Source organism: Megalobrama amblycephala, linkage group LG2, assembly GCF_018812025.1.
Source record: "Megalobrama amblycephala isolate DHTTF-2021 linkage group LG2, ASM1881202v1, whole genome shotgun sequence".
NCBI classification, from domain to species: Eukaryota; Metazoa; Chordata; class Actinopteri; order Cypriniformes; family Xenocyprididae; genus Megalobrama; species Megalobrama amblycephala.
Genome location: NC_063045.1, coordinates 47,648,191 through 47,675,023, shown reverse-complemented (window position 1 = coordinate 47,675,023; position 26,833 = coordinate 47,648,191). Strand labels below are relative to the sequence as shown.

The 26,833-nt window shown below is 35.9% G+C and overlaps 1 protein-coding gene across 3 annotated transcripts; it reads right to left on the bottom strand.

Annotated features, from left to right (window-relative positions):
• LOC125262735 (relaxin receptor 2-like) lies at positions 1 to 22,050 on the bottom strand. Of its 3 annotated transcripts, none has more exons than XM_048181601.1 (10): positions 21,911 to 22,050; positions 13,993 to 14,064; positions 10,113 to 10,184; positions 9,886 to 9,957; positions 9,237 to 9,308; positions 9,063 to 9,134; positions 8,739 to 8,968; positions 5,314 to 5,724; positions 3,163 to 3,381; positions 1 to 1,058 (listed from the first exon to the last, which is right to left on the bottom strand). In XM_048181601.1, the coding sequence occupies exons 1-10, from the start codon at positions 21,979 to 21,981 to the stop codon at positions 793 to 795; spliced, it is 1,557 nt and encodes a 518-aa protein (XP_048037558.1). In that variant the 5' UTR covers positions 21,982 to 22,050; the 3' UTR covers positions 1 to 792. The 3 variants fall into 3 exon arrangements, with proteins under 3 accessions (XP_048037558.1, XP_048037560.1, XP_048037559.1); XM_048181603.1 differs by lacking the exon at positions 21,911 to 22,050 and adding an exon at positions 14,717 to 15,091; XM_048181602.1 differs by lacking the exon at positions 21,911 to 22,050 and adding an exon at positions 14,172 to 14,600.
• Between the last annotated feature and the right edge of the window lie 4,783 nt (positions 22,051 to 26,833).

The window sequence follows — 26,833 nt, the reverse complement described above, 5'->3', positions numbered from 1 at the left end:
TCAAATTGTCAATTTTATATTGCTTGACACATTCCATGAGACTTCGGACTATGAACATATTTACATCTGACTTTGAATGTTTGTTTACATATCTTGAGATGCGTAGAAAAATCGAACTTATAAATAGTCTACATGAGTATAAAAATGCATCGTTGTTTAAAAATGACAAAGAACAAACAAAAACAACATTTCTGTTATATTATACAGATGAATGCTATGGACCTCTTTATCTTGATGCTTTTGTTCAGTCAGCAGCCATCTACTTTGTTGACCAAGAAACTGTGAGGCATTTCCCTTTAATAACCTTTTTCTCTGAAATGGCAAAGCAAGCATAAAAACCCTTTTGCTGTACATTACAATTAACTTCTCAAATTCAATCTCCAAATCCACGACATATCAAACATCTCCGCAAACAAATGTACACATTTTCCTTCATAGAAATGATGCTCTGCAGTAAATACTGACAGTCATCTGCACTGTTTTTGTAGTCTTCTTTAAAATCTTTTGAGAAAATCAACAAGCCCAGCTCAAGGGCTAAGGGCCAGACATGGCGTTTAGGGTGGAAATGGATGCTGGAGGGGATCAAGGCTCTAGATGAACCGTTCACAAATGTTTCTCCTAATGGAGAGCTAGAGTCACGTGACTAAAAAGAGCACTCCATATTGGAACAATGAATCAACAGTGCCATCCTTTCACTTAAATTGTTCCAGGAAAGACCATCATTCTCCTTTCTGAACATAGATAATGATTATGATAGGCCTACACTTTGATGCCTTTTACTCATTGGCTCTTTCACCCATATTGGTTATCCATGTATGCCAAAGACGGTCGTGGCAAGGAAACTTTTGCAGGGTATTCTGCATTTCGAGAGGTCTCCATGTAGATAGTGGAGCTGGTGAGACTCTTACGGTCTTTCTTTGACGCGGAGTGTCGCTGCCAGCGGCACAGGAGAAGCTCCACCTGCTCTCTGAAGAAGCTGGTGGTCAGGGTGTAGAGGATGGGGTTAAGGGCGCTGTTGATTGGAAGAATGAAAATCACCATCCAGGAGTTTATTGTCCCTGCAGAGATAAAGACAACAGAAGAATCATCTTAAATTCAGGATTTGTGACACACTTGGCTAGAGATAACTGGGTCATTTTCAGGAACCAGTGTCATTTTTGCACGAAAGAGAAAAAAAAAAAGGATCTTTTTTGGTAACACTTTACTTGAAGGGGTGTGCATAAGACTGACATGACACCTTCATAATCATGACATGACACGTCATGAATATGAAGGAGGTTTTATGAATGTTTATGACAACTGTCATTAAGTGTCATTCGCTCAGTTATGTCATTTTTAATGCAAAGATGACATTGTTTGAGATGTCCGAGTTATGACAACTTGACATCATTTAGCTTTATGGGTTAACATTACATTAAACTGTCATGTGGTTGGTTTTGACATTGGCTGTCATGAGGCCATTATAATAGTGTCATAAATATGTATCTTGAGCTCAAGTACAGTGGTACAAATTGAACTTGTCATTAAAATATCATTAAGTGACAATACCCTGACAAATAATTTTATAACAGCGTCATGACTATTTTTCATTTTTTTTTTTCCCTTAAGTTTCCTCCAACAGAAGGTCAGATAATAGACAATTTCAAATTTCGTAAAAAAGATGACACTGTTATAAGATAATGGTAACACTTTATTTTAGGGTCTTTTAACTAGTTGCTTATTACTATTAGCATTCATATGGCTAAAATAATGGCTATTTATTAGTACTTATTAAGCACATATTAATGCCTTATTCTGCATGACCTTATTCTACATTCTTAATCCTACCCAATACCTAAACCTAACAATTAACTATAATAAGCAGTAAATTAAGAGTTTATTGAGGGAAAAGTCATAGTTAATCGTTTATATATGTGTTCCCTATACTGAAATGTTACCAAAATAATGTAATGTAATGTTAACCCATAAAGCTAATTAGTTTTTTTTAAGTTTGATAATTAATCTGCTATGTCATGTTTATGACAGGTTATGATGTTTTGCTAATGTCAAGTTGTCATGACAAAGACACTGACAGGTTATGATGTATTGGTTTATGTCACGTTGTCGTAACAAAGACATCTCAAACAATGTCATCTTTGCATTAAAAATGACATAATTGAGCGAATGACATTTAATGACAGTTGTCATAAACATGCATAAAACCTCCTTCATATTCATGACACGTGTCATGTCAAGATTATGAAGGTGTCATGTCAGTCTTATGCACACCCCTTCAAGTAAAGTGTTACCTCTTTTGGTAGTTATAATTTCATTTGAAAATGTTACTGCTAAACCTTTATTAACGTTTATAAAATGTAACTTTTTTAATTTATTTTAAAGTCATTGTTAGGCCTAAAATACCAGGGTCATAACAGTCGTAAATATGTGGCTAAAACCTGAAAAAATACCAATAGTTATTTCTTATTACTATATTATCCACCTTATTTTCTGTGAATGAGACTTCTGATTCATTAGCTGCTATAGGTGAAAAAGTAGAAGAATAACAAAGTGCAGCTCTAAAACTATTTGAGCTACAGACCAGTTTATAATTATGACAATACATTAAATTTATTTGGTAAGAAATACCAGTTTGCAATATCAAGCAGCATAACGAGCTGTTTTGTACAGCTAAAAATAACTGGAAGGGGTTGAGACTGAAAGCCTCAACACATTCAGTTTACAAATGGCTGGCTGTTCTTACTTTAAAAATAAAGTGGGTAACTAACCACAGAGAACAACATTATTTCAAACCCATCACAGTAAGTTTGAAATCTTGAATTCTTTATTTGAAAATATGACTCAAATTAGTAAATTCTGGCTGCATCACAGTGCCTTATTTTAAATTACTATTGTGCCAACTGTCTTACATTTAAAATGTTATGGGGTTGAAGATTCATGCAGAATTGTCTAATAACAACTTAGCTAACTATTTACAGTCAGAATTCATGAACAATATTTTTCTGTAAAAACTGGATTACTATGTTTTTCTCTATAAAAGAGCAGTGTATATATGTGTAATCGTAATTAAATACTGATAAAGACCGTTAGAGAAACATGACTCATTTGAGAAACATGTTTTAACTATGTGGTCAAAAAATGATGCTGCAGAAATACACAACATACCTGGAATCTCAACTTTTAGAAGAGAGAGAGTTTTGACCAAAAATATGGGTATCCAGCAGAGGGCGTCAGAGAATACAATAAAGAAAAATCGGTTGGCCACAGCCACATCCTTGTGTAGCCGACTGCGCACATCTGTGGCATTGATGCCAGTTTTATAGATGGAACAGAACATACTGAAATAGCAAACGACAATCACCAAGAACGCCACCAGATTAAGACCTGGGAATACATAAGACACAAATATATCAGTATATGCGCATGAAGAGTGACACAGGAAAATATTAAGCAGGACTGAACATACAGAATTTAAAAATTACAGTCATGTGAAAACGTTAGGACACCCTACTGAATTCCATGATTTTCCATATCAGAACATAATATAAAATCATCTGGTCCTTGGCAGGTCTTAAAATTTGGGAAATAAAACCAAAGGCCAAAATGGAAAAACAATGGGTGACCAAGTAAGTAGCAGTCAGGCACTGTTATTAACCCTTTAGAACCTGAAGATAAAAGGTTTTCACTTTTTTTCTTTCTTTTTTATAAATTATAAAATTCTAACACAATGTGCTAAATTCTTCAAGTGCAATGTGACATTTTTTTTCAGAAAACAATTGGCTTTCAATAAATTACAGTTCTTGACAATAAATATGTATGGTGAGTTCGTAAATAGAATTTTAAATAGACAAATTTTGATTTACATGTCTTTTTGTGACACTGGGTTGCACAGTTTTCATTCAGGATTTTTCATACAGGCACACATATACACATGCACGCATATACAAATGTGACCCTGGACCACAAAACCATAAGGGTCAATTTTCTGAAAATGAGTTTTAATCATCATCTGAAGAATAAATACGTTTTCCATTGATGTATGGTTTGTTAGTATAGTCCAATATTTGGCTGAGATACAACTATTTGAATATTTGGAATCTGGTGGTGCAAAAAAATCTAAATATTGAGAAATTCGCCATTAAAGTTGTCCAAATGAAGACCTTAGCAATGCATATCCACTCACAAAAACAATTTTTATATATATATTTACGGTAGGAAATTTGCTAAATATCTTCAAGGACCCATATTTTGACCCATACTATGCATTGTTTTCCACTACTACAAATATACCCGTGCTGCTTATGGTCCAGGGTCACATATGCATATAGATCATCAGCAAGTGTGACCGACTCTATAAAAGCAGAAGTTTTGGCAGTTTGCTGGTCTGGAGCCTTCAGGTGTGTGTTAACACAATGCAAGTAGGAAAGACATCAGCAATGATCTTAAAGAAGCAATTGCTGCTGCCATCAATCTGGGAAGGGTTATACAGTCATTTCCAAACAATGAAGGACAATGAAGTCCATTTAGTACAATAGATTATTGTACAAATGGAAGACATTCAAGACAGTTGGCAATCTTCACAGGAGTGGACATCCCAGCAAATTCACCCTAAGATCAGGCTGTGTAATGCTCAAAGAAATTGCAGACAACCCAAGAACTACACCTCCGACTTTAGCCATAATCCACAGTGCCAAGTTTGGTGAAAACTAAGCATATCAGCACAAATGCCTCATAGTCAAGCATGCTGGTGGAAGGGTGATGATTCTGGGCTTGTTTTGCCACAGGACCTGGGCATCTCACAGTCATTGAGTTGACCATGAACTCCTCTGCATACCAAAGTATTCTAGAATCAAATGTAAAACAATCTGTCCAACAGCTCCAGAAGCCAGACCTCATCCTGACTGAAATGCTGTGGCAAGAGCTGTGCATAGACAAATGCCTACAAACCTCAATAAGCTGGAGCAACATTGTAAAGAAGAAGAGCGGGCAAAAATTCCTCTAGAATGATGTGATAAAGTCATAAGTAAATGGTTACTAATGGTGGATCTATAAGCAAATGAATCATAGGGTGTCCTTAGTTTGTCACCCATCTTGGCTTTATTTGTGTTAAATAAATAATGGTATGGTGTAATATATCATGTGAAGTTGTTCATCTGAGGTTTTATTTTCCAAATTTTAAGACCTGTCAAGGATTTTTTATTATGTCCTGATACGAAAAACCATGGAATTCAATGGGGTATTCTAACTTTTTCGCAATACTGTGCATACATATATTATATATATATATCAAAAAAGTGAAGAAGAGAGATATCGAACCAAGAAATATCCCAGTGGAATATCCCTTGGCTGTTGGTTTCTCCAGCCTATCAGAATGCAGAGGGAAACAAACTCCATTTCGCCCATAATAGTTCCCAAACAGGTCTTCATTTAGTAGGGGAACAGCTGCTATGACAAATCCCAGAATCCAGATGAAGGTGAGAGCCAACACTGTCTGCAGCTTCCCTGGCCGCAGATGGCTAAAGGGGAAAACGATAACTAGGAATTTTTCTAGTGTCAAGTAGGTGAGGAGGAGTACAGATACTTCAGAGGAGAGCATGGCAAGAAAGCCAACTGTTCGGCATTCCACACTTTCCATCCAGATAAGAGCGTTCCGGTTATATTCGCCACGGAATTTCAAATCAAATATTCCCAGGAAGAAGAGATAGACTCCCATCAGACAGTCAGCAACTGGAAAACATTAAAGCAATTTTTTTTTCAAAACTTTAAGCATGGCCTAGGTTCCTTAAGCATGATGTGATACAGTACTTAATATCTTCATAAATTAAAAAACAAAACAAAACTGTAGGCTTCTGCAAATAAACATAACGCTAAATTTGTTTCAATAAGTGCCAGCCAGTGGAAAATGGGCTCCCCTCGCCGATGCTTGGTTTCTTATTCACCAAAGTTCTTCAGGCCTCATTTCATTACTTTAGAAAGAAAGACAACATCTGCATTGATTATGAGATTGCTATTCCTGGATTCAGGGTTCTTATACCCTCTAGTTGCAGACTAATTAAATTGATTTAAAACAATAGTGACTAGCTCCTGCTCCATCAGTTTGTGCAGTGGATGTTAATATCCACAGAGCAAATTCTGTTCCTTACTACCAATGTAAAAACAAAGACACAAGTGGTCAGAAGTGGCATGAAGTTGCTTGTCATTTTATTTTAGGCATTTCCCAAAGGATGTGTGAAATATTTGACAGCTGCTCATTTCCTGGCTGTCCCACAAGTCAGACAGTAAATTTAAGAATTCTCCAGCTGTCAAAAAAGATTATGAGAAAAGGGAATGTGTTTTAGTAATAATGTATGAACGCATCCTTCTTCCTTACAGTTTGATGGAATGCATCATGAATCAGAGCCAGGCGATGGTACCACCATCTTGTTATAGCAGGCGATCTTTGATTGTTGCATCATGGTAAAGGTGAGCAGAGGGATGATATTAAAGTCAGTGAACAGCAGAAGGTAAAGGCCAAGCTCATTTTCCCACCCTGAATATAATTGTCTTGACACACTGCTGTAGCTGAGATTAACAGACAGAAAGTAACTGAGAATGTGTCACCAGCTATATATAATTATATATATATGAAGAGTTCATTTGCAAAAACCGATAAAAAAAAAAAAAAATTAAAAATGAACTAAGTTCTGTGCATTATTCTCCATATATAGCACGTTCTGTACCCTAAATCCATTTTGTCAGAAAAGCCGGTATTGTCCACTGTCAGCCATCGCAAGTTCACGTTTTACAGCAGAAGCCAACAAGCACCCTTGTTGTTTGTGTACAGAAACCGATAAGTCCGTTTTAGCGAATCAGCGCACAGTATTCAGGTCAGATGACAAGGCTTCTAGTCACTTCAAACAGACGCGCTAGCTGAGGGAAGTTTTGTCATAGGTGACTAAAAGTGATCGAGGATTTATAATGTTGACTCCTGTAAGTCCTTGTACACCATACAAGACTTACATGCTTAAACCTTGGTGGTTCTTTTGCGTGCGTGTGCGCGCGCACGTGTGTGTGTGTGAGAGTGTACTTGTGTGCCGATCTGTTAGTGTGTGTGTGCGCGTTTGTGTGTACACGTGTGTTTGAGTGTGTTTTAAATGCAATAACAAAGCAATTACTTGGGTTTTGTTTAACTCTGAAACATGTAATGTGGAGTTATCTGCTTTTGCTAAAAAACAAACTTTTAACATATATAAAAAACATACTTCCTATGAACTTTAATTTTTTAATTTACCTGTATTTTTTAGAGTTATTATTACTTAATCAAAACAACCCAACTGCAGTTTGATTGATATTCTTGGAATGCACAACAAAAAAAAACATGATTTGTGAGAATTAATAAAAATGGAGTTATCTGTTTTTGCAAATAAACTCTTAATATGTTGACTTAATTTTAGCAAAAGATGGTTTAGCTAAAGAACAGACAGATGGCCAGTAATATAATCTTACCAAGTTTCACATCAAATTGTGAATGCACAGGAAAAGCATAAAATTACAATTTTCAAGATATTATGTCTGTCCCTATTGTATGCATGTCGGTAAAACTGGAGTATTGGGTGGGTGGTTGGGGGGATTAGGCATCTATTCATGTTCTCATATTTATGTCTGAAAAAAAAAATACATCCGTCACAGATTTTATTGTTATTGTTCAGTACATCGTGATCGGACTGAGGAACAGTCTGTAACTATACCCTTTAAATAAGTTAAAAATGGCACACAATGTTCAAACAAGCATATGAAGACAAACAAACTGTCACTCTCTTAATAGGATTATAGATGCACGCATAAATGCTTGGAAACGAACAATCAAACACGCACAAGGATATACATAGTCACAAAAGCAAACCAAATCATAATAGGCTTTACTGAGAGCTTCCATTATTCAAATAAATTGTTACCCTTACCCTTGTTACCCTTGGCTTTTCCACTAATACCCCCATTCATGAAGGCCTTAGCATTACTGGGTATATTTTCTCTCCAGGAAAATCCTTTTTTGTTGCTGTTGTTGTAGAATGTTCAGCCAAACATTTTTGGAGCAATTTCAATTCGGCCATGTGGACTTTTATGAGGCTGTTACAGACAGATGACAACTCTGTGTGTGTGTGCGTGCGCGCGTGTGCGCATTTTTGTGACATATCAGGATTCAGGACAAATTTGTATAATGACATGGGTATGACAAAGGTATTACAAGGAGAGGATGACCGTCCTATGAGGACATTACCCCAAGTCCCCATTTTTCAAAAGGCTTATAAATCATAAATGAGTTTTTGTGAGAAAGTAAAAGTGTGCAGAATGGGTAGTGTATGGGGATAGAAAATACGGTTTGTACAGTATAAAAACCATTACGCCTAAGGAATGTCCTCACAATTCACAAAAACAAACACGTGTGTGTGTGTTTGTGCAGCTAACTCCGAGTTGTAACAAGTAATTATTGGATAATAATAGTGATAATAATAACAACAACAGCAACAACTAATAATAATAACTAATTTTGTTATTGATTATTCTGGTCTTTGTGCTGTACACTTCATATATTTTTTTTAAATAATTACTTTTTTATTTTTATCCAATGTATGAAATGTTCAGTACAAAGATCAGACTAATCAACAATGAAGTTAGTTCCTTTGTTATTTTATTATTATAAAACATTTTTGCACACAATGTATTTATTAATTAAATACTAAAAATAGTTCCAGCCTACTCACAACACAGGACTTTGATGCAGGCTGCATGCAGGTTGTTCTCAGCTCTAATGAAGGAGCGCATTCCGATAACAAAGAGATTCCCAAAGCAGGTAAAGAAGGCCATCACCCAGACGGACACCCGCAGAACCACGCTGGCTAACAGGTCTTCAACTGATGAAATTCCATCTGTGTTAGGTTTACATTTCCGAACATGTGGGGCATACGAACAATACTGAAAATCCTTAAAATATCTAGAAAACACAGATATAAACAAATAACAGATTACAATCTGAACATCCTGCTTCTGCAGATTATTACACAGACCACACAATGAGAGGTACGTACATGTGGGACAGGTTCCCCATTGGAAGAAACATCTTGGTGGTTATATTAGGAATTTCAAGGCCTTCCAGACTCCTGTTAAACACAAATGAATGTTGTATTTCATCTGACACCTACTAAAAAGGACTTAAAATGCATTCTTTTCAAAGGCAGAGAGCATGCAGTGCCGATACTTACAGAGACTCAAGTTGGACCAGGTGATCGAAGTGACTGGCATGAATACGGAGTGCAGGATTATGGGATATGTTGCTGCAAACATTAATTGGACTATGTCAGCCTGAAATTATCATTCTGATTATTTAATGATCACATTTCAAATCTTTCCCCTCAAATTTTTCTCTTGCCAGCCAACAACAGTTGCTAGTTACCAGGAGTCGTCAAGCTCCATAAAGGACAAGAAACACTCATACGCTATTTTCCAAGTCTTCTGAAGACCATCAATTTTTTTGGCATCAATAATGGCATCCACATTTTTTATGAATGCAGATGTGCGCTACAGACAAGCTTAAATTTACGTCTGTTCCTTGCAAAACACTACCATATGGCTTCAAAGGCATATATCTGAATACAGACTACTTTTGTGGTGCTTTTTACAGCCCCCAAATATAGACTTGTTTGTTCCATGGAAGAAATAGCAGCACAAAGTTTTGGAAGGACATGCGGGTGAGTGAATAATGACAGAATTTTTCCTCTTTGGGTAAAATGTCCATTTAAAAATGTTATTTCATCGTATTGTGTCAATCATGGTGCTCTTTATTGCATTGCATGCACCATCCAATTCAACACTTTTGAAATAAACGATGTGACTGATATTTGCATGACTCACAGTTTCTGCAGATATTTTAAAGTCTTGAAAGTGTTTTTAGGAAGATCGGAAAGTCTGTTGTAAGACAAATCTCTAAAAAACAAGAAGTTGAAACAAACAACAATCAGATGAGTGAAATTCATGTGCATACAAAGACACCAATTCAAGACATCAATTATAATGTGTGTACAGAACATTATTAGTCTCAAATCAGAAGATGGTGCATTCAGATTATGTGCAGTACTCACAGTTCAACCAAAGATCCAAGAGAATGAAACGTGCTTTCTGGAAGGATCTTGATTTTATTGTCATGCAGTGATCTGGGCATATAAAATGAGAGAGCAACTTAATGTTACTTTCCAATGAGACTAAACTACAACATTTTCACTTGTGTAGAAAGCCTCTAAGGACAGCCACTGTCCCGTGAAACAGCTAGATGATAACGAAACCCTTCTGCTTTTTGCCACATTTTCCATCTTATTTTTCTGGCAAGGGCAAGCTGACCTGTTTGCAGAGATACCATCTCTGCCTCAACGTCTCATTTAAGGTATGTCTGACACTTCCCCACATCTATTACAAAAGAGAATAGCACGTCTTAATAATAAACTAATAGAGCCTTGAGAAAATGTCTGGAAGGGGTATTGTTGTCGCTGTCAGAGACTTCAGTCTGTCCGAATAAGGCAAATTCTTTCTGTCATCACACTGTTCCTATAGGAGACATCTTTTTTCATTTTCAACAGTTTTAGGGGGAAAACACCAAGGCTGCAAATGAGTCAGATTCACAGCTTCTCTCTGAGAAACTGGGATTAGATTCCTCTATTTGTATACTTAAAATGTGATCTGCCACAAATGAGTCAGCCCATAGATAAACGTCCCGAGGTATTGATTAACTAGTGCAAAAGTTATGGGAGTTAGATCCCTATTTCCCAGGTAATATCAGTTGCATCAAACTCTGTTACTTTGCCCAAAGCAAAACGAGAAGGAGAATAGAAAGTCTGTTTAAAACAAAAAATAAAATAAAAAAATTGGCAGATGTACTGTATCTCTGAATTGGAGACCTTTCAGCATATTCTTCAGTGAAATGCTACATCTTAGGCCCAGTCCAGAAATACAAATTTGAGCACAGCTCATTTTTAATCTGTGTTAGAATTGTAATGATTGCAAGGTTTGCTATGGTAATTACAAGAATTAACATCAAATTAACTGAAATATAAGGTCACTGTATTTAAAGTTAGGGTAGGCAATTTTTTTATAAACATCCTGATAGCAATCAATAATGGAAATGGTCTAAATATTTAAAAAGTACATATACATTATATTGCCAAAAGCTTTAGGATGCCTGCCTTTACGTGCACATGAACTTTAATTACATCCTATTCTTAATCTGTAGGGTTTAATATGGAGTTGGCCCACCCTTTGCAGCTATAACAGCTTCAACTCTTCTGGGAAGGCTTTCCACAAGGTTTAGGAGTGTGTTTATGGGAATTTTTTGGGCATTTGTGAGGTCAGGCACTGATGTTGGCGAGAAGGCTTGGCTCTCAGTCTCCGCTCTAATTCATCCCAAAGGTGTTCTATCAGATTGAGGTCAGTACTCTGTGCAGGCCAGTCAAGTTCCTCCACATCCGCACATCCATGTCTTTATGGACCTTGCTTTGAAATCAAATTCAAAGAAATTATCACTGTGATGAAGCAGAGTGGGGCAGAGAGCTGTGGGAGCGGAGCAAGGCCGGTAGAGAGAATGATAATGAGCGAAACCTGCGAGACCCAGTCTTGAGTCCCATGGAGGAGCTCCGGAGGGATAAGAGGAGGAGTGACATCAGTGGAAAGGAGAGAGGACCAGGCCTGGGACATTTTGTTTCTTTTCATCACTAAAGCTGTATGCTGAACATTTGCCGGTTCCCACCTCCTTTGTTCCCTGAACTGAACACTGTTTCAGGGTGCTTACACACCTGAGCATTTGTTTCGGAACCTGGTGCGTTTTCCCCTTTGGTTCGGTTCATTTATGCATATGTGAAAACGGCAATAATGCTCGGACCCGTACCAAAACAATCTCGATTGCAAACTAACTCTTTAATGGTTTGCTTGAGATGTGAAAGCAATCCGACCCAATGGACAAACGAACCAAACGATATCATAATTCATAACAGGAAATGTGTTATATAAAATGAAGTAGCGTCTGGTTCTGTGAGTGAGCACATTAGTTACCGTAGTTGAAAACAATTGAGCAACTCTTCATCTTAAGTTGTGTAATTGCGCTTCTGTGTGCAAGAATGCTGTCCCGACAAAGCTGGCTCTACCTGCATTATAACCAGTGTTGGGGTAACGCATTTCAATTAACTTGACTTACGTAATCAGATTACTTTTTCAAGTAACCACAAAAGTAATGCATTTATCTTTTTTTTTTTTAATTTACAACAAAACTTTTTCTTTTACTTTTTCAAATAAGTAACGCAAGTTACTTTTTCACATTTATTTACTGACAGCTCTCCTGTCCCCATGTTGAGAGAAATAAAGAGCAGAGGCGTTGTGTCCGCTGTGTGAACATGATGGTTATTGTAGCTCTATACTGAATGTGAACATGCATTTACTCATCTCCTTTGCATGAAAACATTCAGTATTCCTCAAAATGAATAAACAGCGAAATGCAATCTCTGGATTTTATTCAAACCTGTAATAATTAGCTTTATTAAATTACACAAATATACTTTATTTAATCTCACTTTATTAACCAATATCTTTGCTGTTGACCTTCAATTATATAATTAATAAGTTTATTTTATATAGCTTTCTACAAACTCAAGGTAATTCAACCATACTAAGCAAAAATTACTTTAAATTAGATTTATAAATAAGAGTTTTGAACTTCTTTCTCCTGTATCCCATTCTTCTTCTATCCAGAATAGCAGCACAGCTAAAAGGTTTGTTTGAGCTGTGCCCTCTTCTGTACAGGCATAAATATGCATTTCCTACAGCCTGAGGCTAATTCATTTCACTTTTTGTGTGAAAGGGCCTTTACATTTGCCAAAATTTTTGTTTTTGTTGTTGTTAAAAGCAAACAAACAAGCAAGCCCAACCCAAGTGAAAAAAGTAAAGCAAAAGTAATGTAACATTACTTTTCATAAAAGGTAACGCAATATTGTAATGCATTACTTCTAAAAGCAACTTTCCCAAACACTGATTATAACTTTTCATATAGTGTTTGCGTGCGTCTCGACACAGTTAGCCTACTAGACACTGGTAGACAGTATTAATACGAATATAGCATATCATTTAACAGCGGGGATGGCGGCTACATTCGTATAGTGTTTGTGTCTCAATAGTTACAAATAAAGCTTGTTAATCATTTTGATGGATGATGCTAAGAAAATTCTGACCAATAAGAGGACAGATGTACTCACATGTGACTTGCATAAACACATTTTGACACACTTTGAAATGTTGCCTTGTGAAAGCTAACTGAACCAAGAAGAAAATGCAACATTGTAACAAATTTAGTCCCTGTTTCGGAACAAAACAAATGATCCATAGGTGTGAAAACACTCACAATTACATTTATGTAATTCAAACAAAATATATAAATCAAATAATTTTTTTTTTTTTTTTTTACATATTATTAGTTGTTAGGTTATTACTCTGACAATATAATTTTAATTTAAAAAATGGTGTAATAAAATAAAATTGTATATGATACTGTAAAAAATGGCAATGTAACCATTATCAATAGTGGTCCCAAATTATTGTACCCACAGTATGGCATTTAATTAATGTCCCACATTTTTTAAACTTGCAGTTAAATTAAGATGATTTCAACACATGTGTTACATCATTCTTCACAAGGGCATCAAACTTTGTTCTTCACTTGTAAGAAACACATGCATGCAGACACATACTGATGACTAAACAAGAACAAGCATTTCCCTTTAGAGGAAAAAACATGAATGGGATCCAAGACCAACATTATAAACTAAAACTGACATCTGTGCCACATTCAATTAAACTGACTCTTAAATCAAATTCACCATTATATTGCCATTATAAATTGTAATGCTGGCATCAGCATATGTGTAGCAATCACATACACAATGAAACCAACTACGGCTGAAGGTAAATGCAAGTAAAAACACTTACAGCACTGTGAGCTCGGTGCATGTCATCAGAGTTGAATAATTCAGCAACTCAACGTGGTTCTCAGCAAAGTCCCTGTGAGGAAAGACAAGCCAAGGAAAAGAAAGAAAGAAAAACAGCTGTTAATTTAAAAAATACATATAAATCCTGAATTCGATGACATAATAGAAAGATATCGGTACCGACAACTGGGAGAACTCATCCCACTGCTCTGCAACAGCAAAAATAAATCTGATCAAGAGCCATAGGTGCATGACAGCTACATGAATAATAAGCTTGCCTCATGAAGCCCCATGCTGAAATCATTCATTCAGTGAGTGCCTTGATGAGAGGATAGTGATAGTGATAGTGACGCTGATAGTCTTTCTCTCGGAACTGCCAGTCTGTATTTGCAGATGGCAAATTGTCATTCAGCGGCAAGCTTATCACAGCATAAACGAGCCTGCTGATGGCCATTGTCCGTCTCTTTCCATGCTGAATATAATTACCAGTTACCAGTGCATTGCTCACAGAAATGCGGAAAACAAGTCCAAAGTGCTCATTATGAAAGGGGAAATGCTCAAAAATACACAGACGACAATTTGCAAAAATGCAGGCACTTTGAGAGGAGTTACAGTCAGACCTTTGGCTAAACAGCACAAGCAGCTTAATCTTGCCTACAAGCACCCACTTAGACAGGAAGAGAGTGTCTAAAAGACAAAACTCAATCTGTTTTGCTCACACTAACCTGAAAAACTAGCAGATCCAGTGATTATTTCCTCTTCAAAAGCACTCGTCGTTTCACCCGGTACCTCGTAAACATGACTTTGTTTCCAAGTAGACTGATAATAAATGTTGTGTGCCCTTACTCCAGGAAGTTACTTAAAATCAGCCATTCAGATTAAAGCTTGCCAGAAAATGCTTTCCAGTTTTGTGTGCACTACGCATCAGACAGTCAGTCAGTGACCTGTGGGCCAGTCCGTGGGTGTCCTGTCTGATAATAATCAGTTTTCTAGGTTATTGTTGACTATAAACTTCAGTGAACACATCTATAAAGGTTTTTCAGGAAGTGAGTGTGGTCTTCTCTGCAAGGTTCAGCTGAGCAAAGCAACTTATTACAGCAGCATAGTTTATATTAAGAGGTTTAACTCGGACAACTGTGGAAGTTTGCCGAGTGCTGATATGATTTATGCTGAATGAGACTAAATTCAAACCTACCTAACAGTGTACTTGTACTTGATTATGATAGGGTATCAGAGACCATCAGGTACTGTATATGTTACGGACTCTCTCTGTTTGTTAACCTTAGAATGACTTATTCATATAAACCATGTGTTTGATGACTAATATACTAATCCTCTAGTCTGGCTATCACCAGACCAAGCTCAATTTAAAATTGAACATTGGTCTGGGGAGTTTGCTATGTATTTCCTACTGCACAAGAGGCGTGATCAACGAGCATTAGTCACGCAATTGGATAGTCCTTCAACCAATCAGATCAACGATCTGGGTGACGTACTTTGCAGAGCGATGCGAAAACTCCAGACAGGTTTACCTGTCTCAATCAGCATCGAGCGATTTTTGCAGGTTGTGCAAAAAAACATGAAAGTGACCGTTATTTACACCCACTCGAGCAATTTGTTTGCTAACTAAAGAAGTCATTCAGCATCGTCGAGAGGTTAAAAGGCGACTCTGATACTGTTCTGGTTCAGTGTAAATGAACGCGGAATATAGCCGCCCTAAACTACGTCATTGTCATGACAACCAAAAAGAATTCCAGTCAGCTCAGGCGGCGCGAGATTCAAGAAGCAGGGAGACGAAACATATAGAGCAAATAATAAAAATATTGTCTACCATCAAGGGGCATTGAAGTAAAAGAGTCCTGTACTCACATTGTGAAGCACACCACCAAAATAACAGCAGAGAATCGTCGTGTGTCATCAATCGCCGTTTGTAATCTTCCTATGAAGTGACTGTCGGATCAACGCTCTGCTACATTTCTCTCAGATAAGGTAAATGCTTAACACAATCGGTGTCACTGTGATTGTGCATTGTTATTTTGGAGTGACGTTCGTGCGAGAGACGGGTAGATCAGATAGAGTTTGAAATAGTTGATGTGTCGTTCTTGAACGATTCGTTCATTTTGAACGAATCTTTAATGTGACTCGGGAAGAACGAGTCGTCTCGGGGGGTGATTCGTTCAGTCGCGCATATGCAATATTCTACAGGTTCTGTACTGCTAGAAGTAGTTCACCTGATGATTCAATTGATTAGTTCATTTCATGAGTCTTTCGGGTTTTGAGTCGTTCCTTAATCACGTGACAGACCCATACGCTACCAATGCATTCTGAGCCGGAAAGAGAATTGATTAGTTCTTTTTATGAGTCTTTCGGGTTTTTGAGTCGTTCCTTAATCACGTGACATACCCATACACTATGCTGTGTGACCCAAGCACATTATATTTATTAGTAAATAACGTTAACTCTCCAGTTTTGTTTGAGTTTGTGTTACAACTGTTAAAACTGAAGTTATCATAACCTTGATGTTTTAAACTAACATTAATAATTCAAATTCAAAATGTTATTTGCTTTTAATTTATGTCATTATGTCCTTTTTGAACAATCTTCTTATATTAGACCAATATGTCAAGTCTGCCTAGGAAAAGCAATTATTATAACAGCAAACTCAAATTGGAGTAAAAATGAACAAACTAGGCTATAAATACTTTGTATTGTAGGCTTGGATTATTATATTATTATATAGCCTAGTGTTTATTTACAGATAGACAGTCAAAAAGATAAATTAATCAATATTTTATTTATAACAGGGCTTTATTTATTTATAATAACACACCACAGATCCTCAAGAAACAGTAACAAAAATATATATGGGTATAAAATAGCGTATGGGTCTGTTATGTGATTAAGGAACGACTCAAAACCCGAAAGACTCATGAAGAGAGAACTAATCAATTCTCTTTCCGGCTCAGAATGCATTGGCTTAGTGTATGGGTCTGTCACGTGTTTAAGGAACGACTCAAAAACCCGAAAGACTCATGAAATGAACTAATCAATTCTCTTACCGGCTCAGACTGCATTGGTTTAGCATGGGACTGCCTGTCACGTCATTAAGGAATGACTTAAACCCGAAGACTTGTCAGACAAGAGGTGAGGTGAGCTTAATCAGCTTGTCATAAACTGAAGACCCAGGTAATGAATTAATCATTTCTGAATCTTATAGCATTGTAGTTTTGTATTGTTTGTAGTGGGATCAACGTTTGCATAAGTAGTAGATGTGTTGGGGAAGTAACACGTAACATTTTAATTACATTTTGCTAAAATGAACTAAATGAACGAAATGACTCGAAAAAAGATTCGTTCATTTTGTTGAACGAGACTCAAAAGTCCGAGTCAGTAAAATGATCCGAACTTCCCATCACTAGTTTGAAAGCTGCTTGCTGTCGCTTCTCTATCGTCATCGTGTTATACCCGCCAATAGCGAGCAAGGTGAATAAGCCCGTCTGTGATTGGTTCCCGCAAAAGTGTAACAGCGCAGCAGAAGTGAATGCACGGGTTTCCAGACTGAGTTGCCAAGCGAAATCAAATCGCCAGCAGATCAGGCTGGGTTTACCCAGACTACTAATCCTCAAAAATAGGATGAGAAAATAATCCATATTTAAAAAAAAAAACATTACAAAATGTGACATAGAAAAGTGTATAAATCACTCTTTTTTAAAGTAACACTGTCCAAAAGTGACACCAGCAGGTAAAGTTACAGAGGGACGCTGCGTCTTTCATGCCTCCCCTCAGCCCATTGAATTTTAACATTGTCAATGTAAAAATACAAAATAGAATTGTATTTGGTTTCTTTTTTTCTTTTTCTATCTTTTTTTATGTAATGTAACGTAATGTTTAACCAGGAAAATGTGACAACATTAATTGTAACTGGGACATGAATTTACATTTATTTAAAAAAAAAAAAAAAAAAAAGCTAACACAGCTGAAAGTAGCAAAAAAAAACCTTCCCAGAGTACCAAAACTTTACTGAGAAGTCAGTTTGATATGTTGAGGCCACTTGGATAAAAAATAAATGCTTTCTCTAAATAAGATTCAGTGCAAATGTACACACACAGAAATAAATGGAACAGCCAAGAAGGCTTTAACATTATTAAAGTATCATGTACACTGGTACACCGTAACAAATATCCAAAATTTACGGTAAAAAAAACGCCAACTGTGGTTGCCAGAAATTCACAGTAAAAATACTGTGACAATGTTTCCAGTTTTACAGGATGCCTGTATATCTTATAATGTTAATATACATACTTTACCAAAATCTTACAGTTAACCACTTAACATGTTTTTACTGTAGCATTTTTCTGTAGCAAAAATTCAGTGAATTAGAATGATTTATTACAGCCAGGATTAATGTGAGCCCCATGATGCCACGTGAAATTACACAGCCAGACCACTTTTTGTTTCATTTCATAAAATTTTGCATATATGCCAGCATTAAATTCACCCTCTGATGCATGGTGTCCACCACAATGGATGGATATGTAAAACCCATTTTATCCAATCCGACTAAGATGTTATATTCAAACCACCTTCGAGCCTGACTCATAATTCTACATAATTCTTTATATTTCAGTGTTTCCAAAAATATTTGATTTTGAATATTTCTCTTTTTTTTGTCTTGCATAATATATTTAAAAAGGGCCCATCAACCACAGCTGCCATTTTTGTTTTAGCTAAAAAATTTTTTTAGATGTCTAAGTAAATTTCCTACACAGAAGTAAAAATTTGTTTAAATTAGTTCAATTTTATGTCGAAGCATATTTATGTAGGCCTTACATATATCATATATGTGATAGTGTTGTAGGCAAGATCACCTAAACCGAGACCAAGTCAAAACCAAGACCAGTGTATGTCGAGACCACGACCAAGACCAAGGAAAGTCAAGACAGAGTCAAGACCAAGACCAGGCTAGCACTCCTCAAATTCATCTGAAAGATCCACATTTCTATGGAGTTTCTTTTGTGTCTTTTTTATTCAAACAAACATATTGTGTTTGAGAGTAAAACTAATTATTTTGTAATTAAAAAATATATATATTGCAAAAAAAGTCGTCTTAAGGCTCAAAAATAAAGAAGTTGATAACAGAATTATTTGCAGTGCGTGTAAATCTTTGAAAACCTTTATTTTTCCTTGTGCACTTCGAGAACTTTTCATCCCAAACCCACACATTTTGCTCTCTTTTCAGCTGTCTTTTTTGCGGGTCAAAATATTTTGCTTGCGAGGTGAATAGGTTTGCAAGCTGAAAAGTTTTGCAAGTTGAAAAGTTTTGCGAATTGAAAAGTTTTGTTTGCACGTGAAGCTGTAGCTCAGTGGGCGGTCTCTACCAACCAGGATGAAAGGCATTTTTCTATTGGTCACCCTCGATTGAAGTGACAAGTTGGCCACGCCCACTACGGTTTCCAGCCTCTGCTGCTGCCACCGAGAAGATAAGAGAAGCCAGAATGGCGAGCAACAGGTCGTTTACTGGGTAAGATAACTAATTTAATATCATAAACGCAGTGACAAGTGAACTGAATGATTCTCTCTTCTTATGTTGCCATTGACTAGATTTTATTAACGTTAGCCAACACTAGCAGCCAGAGCCACCATTAGTAACGTTTGCCGTGTGGTCGATGTCCAGTGTTGCTAGCTGAGCTGACATTCATAATCACATTTGGATTTTCTCAGCGTAAAGGTTGAGAGGCACTATTTTCGATGTTCGTAGAGTTGGGCCTAGGTTCTGGGGTAAAAATATCCGCTTGTTAACTCGTGACGTAAGGAACGCCGTTTCTGGGTCCAAGCCCCGGCTAGTTTGACTTGAGAATGCCATCTCCGCGGCCGTTTATGAGCGCTATTTATTCATAATAAACATTTATCATTTTAAAGTTACACGTTTAAAATACTTACAGTCTATACAACAGTCTCCATGGTCACAGCGTCACAGACATTAATATTTTAACGATTTATAAAAGATGAATCACTGTCTGGCCATCTGGGATTTTGGTATGGAGATAAAGGTTATGATTATAATTTTTTTTTGTAGTATTACACCACATTATGTCAACCTTTACGCTGAGAAAATCCAAATGTGATTATGAATGTCAGCTCAGCTAGCAACACTGGACATCGACCACACGGCAAACGTTACTAATGGTGGCTCTGGCTGCTAGTGTTGGCTAACGTTAATAAAATCTAGTCAACGGTAACACTAACTACAGACTGGTCTAGCCAACGTTAAGTATTTAAATGGGACAGCATAAGAAGAGAGAATCATTCAGTTCACTTGTCACTGCGTTTATGATATTAAATTAGTTATCTTACCCAGTAAACGACCTGTTGCTCGCCATTCTCGCTTCTCTTATCTTCTCGGTGGCAGCAGCAGAGGCTGGAAACCGTAGTGGGCGTGGCCAACTTGTCACTTCAATCGAGGGTGACCAATAGAAAAATGCCTTTCATCCTGGTTGGTAGAGACCGCCCACTGAGCTACAGCTTCACGTGCAAACAAAACTTTTCAATTCGCAAAACTTTTCAGCTTGCAAACCTATTCACCTCGCAAGCAAAATATTTTGACCCGCAAAAAAGACAGCAGAAAAGAGAGCAAAATGTGTGGGTTTGGGATGAAAAGTTCTCGAAGTGCACAAGGAAAAATAAAGGTTTTCAAAGATTTACACGCACTGCAAATAATTCTGTTATCAACTTCTTTATTTTTGAGCCTTAAGAAGACTTTTTTTTGCAATATATATATATTTTTAATTACAAAATAATTAGTTTTACTCTCAAACACAATATGTTTGTTTTGAGTAAAAAAGACACAAAAGAAACTCCATACATTTCCTGCCTGAGAAATGTCTTATTTTTAATCAATAATTACAATTAGAATAATAAGACGCTATATAGAGCTGTTACCAATCAATTGAAATCAAAGTTAATCTTTAAACTGCAGAGGTGGAACAGAAGTTGCATCTGAATTGGTACAATTACAAATGCATAAATAATGTTGAGATTAATATTTTAAAAATAAAATTTTGTTTATTGAACGTTTGTAAAAAATCAATATCACATTTGCAATTGTGCTCATATTTGTGAAAAACAGCCCTCTTTCTTGTGATATTGTTTAATTGCTAATTATATCACGTTATAGTATAAATATCAAGATTTATACAAGTACTTTTTTGCAATCACATCTTGAATTTTGTAGGCATTTTTGACACAATCCCTTGTTGATTTCTGACCCGGCACAACAATAGCAAAATTAATGAAATTAGAAATAAGTTATAGATTGCATTTGGAGCAGGCAGTTTTACATCCATTCAAATGAATGATGTTAACAAAGAAATCAGACAATGCAACGGCAATTGCACAAGACCAAGACCTTCAAAAAATAAGACCAAGATCGGTCTAGAGTACTACAACAGTAATAAGTGAATTGCCAAAGTATAATACCACATTATTATTTGGCTAAACATTATCCATTCATTAACAAATTAAACATTTTTCAAAATGATAGATGTGGGGCAAACTGTACAAGATTCTTTGGGGTAAGCTGTGTCAGTGGCTCAACTGACATAATAAATAATAATATTTGTAATTCTTTTTATAATGATGAATTTAACATTTTTATGTTTAACTATTTCACACATGCACAAAAATTTAAATGTATTCCTGGCTTATTACAAAAAAAAAAAAAAAAAAAAAATATATATATATAAAATAAAATAAAATAAAGATTTATATAGTTTTTTGTTTTACCTCATCTCATTTTCCCTTGCCTAAAGGACAGCTACTGGCACAGATTACCTCATTTTCCCCTACTTAATTTAGAGATGAACCTCAAAAACACAATCCACTATTTTGTGAAAAAAGTGTTAATAACAAGAAGTACTCACAGCCACCTGAGCAAGGGCATGTGCTGACAGAGACTCGCGTTGGGCAGCCACATCAGGGACGTGTTCACCATAGATCTGCGATTAAGCACAAAAATTAAAATCAACCACCAAATACAACAACCCAGCCTCAATGTGCAGACTGTCACAGCAAGAGCCTTTAAGATCTTTATTGTAGAAGTTAAACAAACCCTCTGGAGCACTTCCAGATGTGACTGAATACGTTTCAGAGAAAAAACAATCAAGGCTTTCTGCCAGACTAGCTGTGTGCTATTAGACGACAGGTGTCCTGTTTCACAAGCATAATTAGCTGAAAATTGTGCATTACATTAGCTTTTGTAAAATGAGTCCTTAATTATTAACAACTAAGATACTAATTTAAACCCCTGAAAGGAGGTCATGCATTTAGTCAAATACACCAGAAAATTAGGAATGAACATTAAATGCAATAAATACATAATTTAGCTAATTATGCAAATTTAGAGAAGAATTTCATTTGTATGTAAATGCATGATTAATGGATTGCTTGTTATGTGGCGGACACTCGTATAACTAATTTGAAAGGTAGTATTTATTTAATAATAAATTGGACTCAAAAAATAATTTTCTGTAAATACAGACTCCCGCAAGCTCAGCTTTTGCATGCAATGGCTAAACTTAAACAGAGCCAGGCTTCTGGAAAACATTACATAAATGTACTATTATTTCAGCTATAAATGTGTCACAAAGCAGTGAACTGCCTAGTGAAAACATTCTGGGCAAGTGTGTAATCTCTTTTGGGATGACATTAGATATATATATCTTCATTCATGACGGGTAATCTTATGAGGTGCTATTCTTTGCATTGATACTTAATATCTATTTGGGTTTTTCTGTTATTAGTTAGCAGTCCCTGAGAGAAACCTGGTTTTCATTAAGATGGAGGAACAATAGATGAAACATTTCTTTAAAATATCTCCCTCCCTACAGGACGGCAGTGATTCAGTGATTCAATTATACTTGGCAAGCCGAAAGTGGCAAATAATGTGATAAATGCCTTTTCCAATTTGAGAAGCTGATTTTTCAAAATACATTTCTGTCAGGACCACTACTGTCAAAGACGATTAACAATTAGCATACAGTTTGGATTGGTGGTATTGTTCTGTTCTGGGCAGGAACATCCATGCAGCCTAACATGGATAAGATTAGGGAGCGCAGCAATAATAACCCCCTTAGGGTAAACAGAACCAACATAAATGTATTACAGATATCATTAATGTGCTTAATGACAATAAATAAATGTAAGAACATAAATCAAGATAAATGACAGTCTAATTCAAAGAGGAATATCAGAAGGCCAAGTCCTGACTGTGGACAAGAGGAGCTGGGGAAGTAGGAGGGTAATTAGCCCCTGAGCAACGTGATAAAGCTGTTGATAATGCTGAATGATGCCTATAGGGATGCTGCGATAAGCGTCGTATTCCTATAGGTAGACATTGATCAGCCGAAAGTCAGCTGATGCGAGCTTGACTGACGTGACTCAGAACTCTTGATTTTTGTAGAATTAATTCATTTAATTTGCTAAGTGTTAATAAATTGTAAATAAGAATTAAAAATACATTTAAAAAAGAGATTTTAATGTTGATATTTCTGCAAATGTTCACTTTTCAGTTGTTAATTGTCATCTTAAATAAGTTCATTACATTAAAAGGAGAAAAATATGATTCTAAATATGATTGTACAAGTGCCGACGCACACCTGGAGTATATTTAATTAATATTTATTATGGCAATAAAATAAAAATAAAATAAATCCATGTAAAATGTACAGTAAAAATCTATTATTGTATTCATCATGATATTTGTTGTATTTAGAAAAATGTCTATAGCACCTGTTTGTGTGAAAACACACAACAGGCAACCATTTTATAGAACAACTCCAGCATACTGTAAAAAGTAATACGCTATATCTACTCCTTAAAATTTTGGCAGCAGATTACAAGTAATATTATTAATTAAATTCAACAAATAGAATTGAGTTAGAATTAATCAAATTAATTCCTTAAATGTCAACCATTTAAAACAAGTAAAATTTAAGTAAAATTTAAACAAAATATCTGAATAACAGACAGATGTCAAAGATGACCCTATATTTTTTTTCATTTTTATTTTTTTGCCAACATTCAAGACACCTGATGATAACAAGTAGAATCACTGAAGGAAAGAGAAACACTAGAATTAACAGAGATTTAGATATTTTTTATTTGGTCACTATTATGGTGATCAGTGTTTAATTTAGTTGGGCAGTTTGACTCTACACATTTTTAATGGTTGACTTTTAAGGAATTGAGTCTTGACTTTTAAGGTGGAGTCAAGAAACGGGGGCACGCCCCCCCGAAATGCATTGGAGGGGAACGTAATCGGCGACAGGTGAAATAATTCCTTGACATGGTTAAAAATAATGAATGGTTTGTTTTTGTTGGTTTGTTTAGCATATGTTGTCGCCGATTACGACCCCCCTCCAATGCATTTCTTATAGTAATATGACCCGTTGCGCTCTGCCTCACTGCCTGTATCCACTTTTGTGTCCTTAAACATTCGTTTTTTGGGGTCGACAGCTTATAAAAACTTATTTCTGGGTTTTTTAGCTTGTTAGCTGTACACCTTGTCACACAGCAGCTTTAGGCATTGTTCTGTTTTTTGTAATGAGTCAGAAAAGACAAGAAGGCAGCCTCACGCAATACAAAGTCAATGGAGACGGTTGGATTGTTTTCCCCCCGGTGGGCATGGTTTTCAGATTCTAATAAATGCGCTCTGTCTCTATGCTTGATCTGTTCTGTTGCGATCTGCGTCTCCTGCCGATGATGTGTTTCGCAGGGGCGTGTCCCCGTTTCTTGACTCCACCCCCACGTCAAACCAGTGACATAAAGAGAACCGCGCAGAAAAGTGCAGCGCAAAGGAAAACCGGTATCGTGAGCACACGCTTGACTGAAACGCAGAATAGAATGAGCGTTGCAAATGATTTAGTAGGTTTGAGCATGAAAAATATGTGGCAAAGATAAAATAGGATTACAGCTGTCATTGATTTTTGTAATTGATTATATTTTTATTTTTGCACTACGTTATTTTATTTTGCAATTTATAATTTTTCTTTGCAAAACTTATTTTGGTAACACTTTACTTGAAGGGGTGTGCATAAGACTGACATGACACATGACATGGAGGTTTTATGCATGTTTATGACAACTGTCATTAAATGTCATTCGCTCAATTATGTCATTTTTAATGCAAAGATGACATTGTTTGAGATGTCTTTGTTACGACAACTTGACATAAACCAATACATCATAACCTGTCAGTGTCTTTGTCATGACAACTTGACATTAGCAAAACATCATAACCTGTCATAAACATGACATAGCAGATTAATTAACAACTTAAAAAACTACTTAGCTTTATGGGTTAACATTACATTACATTATTTTGGTAACACTTCAGTATAGGGAACACATATATAAATGATTAACTATGACTTTTCCCTCAATAAACTCTTAATTTACTGCTTATTATAGTTAATTGTTAGGTTTAGGTATTGGGTAGGATTAAGAATGTAGAATAAGGTCATGCAGAATAAGGCATTAATATGTGCTTTATAAGTACTAATAAATAGACAATATTTTAGCCATACGAATGCTAATAGTAATAAGCAACTAGTTAAAAGACTCTAAAATAAAGTGTTACCATTATTTTATAACAGTGTCATCTTTTTTAAGAAATTTGAAATTGTCTATTATCTGACCTTCTGTTGGTGGAAACTTAAAAAAACAAAAACAAAAAAAACATGAAATGAAAAATAGTTATGACGCTGTTATAAAATTATTTGTCAGAGTATTGTCACTTAATGACATTTTAATGACAAGTTCAATTTGTACCACTGTACTTGAGCTCAAGATACATATTCATGACACTTTTATAATGGCCTCATGACAGCCAATGTCAAAACCAACCACATGATAGTTTAATGTAATGTTAACCCATAAAGCTAAATAATGTCAAATTGTCATGACAAAGACACTGCAGGTTATGATGTATTGGTTTATGTCAAGTTGTCATAACTCGGACATCTCAAACAATGTCATCTTTGCATTAAAAATGACATAACTGAGCGAATGACACTTAATGACAGTTGTCATAAACATTCATAAAACCTCCTTCATATTCATGACATGTGTCATGTCATGATTATGAAGGTGTCATGTCAGTCTTATGCACACCCCTTCAAGTAAAGTGTTACCCTTATTTTTTTCTGCTCAATACTTTATTTTTCCTTTGCAATTCTTTATTTTTGTTTGCAAAACATTTTTTTATTGCTCAATTCTTTTTTTTTTTTTTTTTTGTTTTGCAAAACTTTATTTTTGTGCAAAACTTTAAGGCATTAATTTGACTCCATAGATAGAGCGTATTACTTTTTACAGTGTAATCAGAAGAGAACATTGATGGTAAGATAATATCAAGAGGAAAAGAATAAAATATAAATGAAATCGTTCCGGTGTGGGGGGTTAAGAAAAAGTGCTGTGATGGGAATACATTTCCTTCTTTTACTCTAGTCATTTTGCACAGCAGTTATCACAAAGCAGGCAGTGGAAGCCAAATGATATTAAAGACATTAGCCTTAAGGCAACCCACATGTTGTAAAGTATTAAATGTCTGTTAGATTTCTTTGGGTACAGACAGTTCTGTATTATGGTGAAAAGATCAACGTTGTCTCAGCAATGTTTTGTTGAGTTTTGTTGTAATAAAAAATTGGCTATATTTCAGGGTTAGTGATCCCTAGATCCCTTTCTTTGTTTCTTGAATGACATCGTGATATTTCCTTGACACAACATTTTCTTGGACATACTTGTCATCAACAAGTGAATAAACTCAAGGGTGTCTGTGACATCTCAAA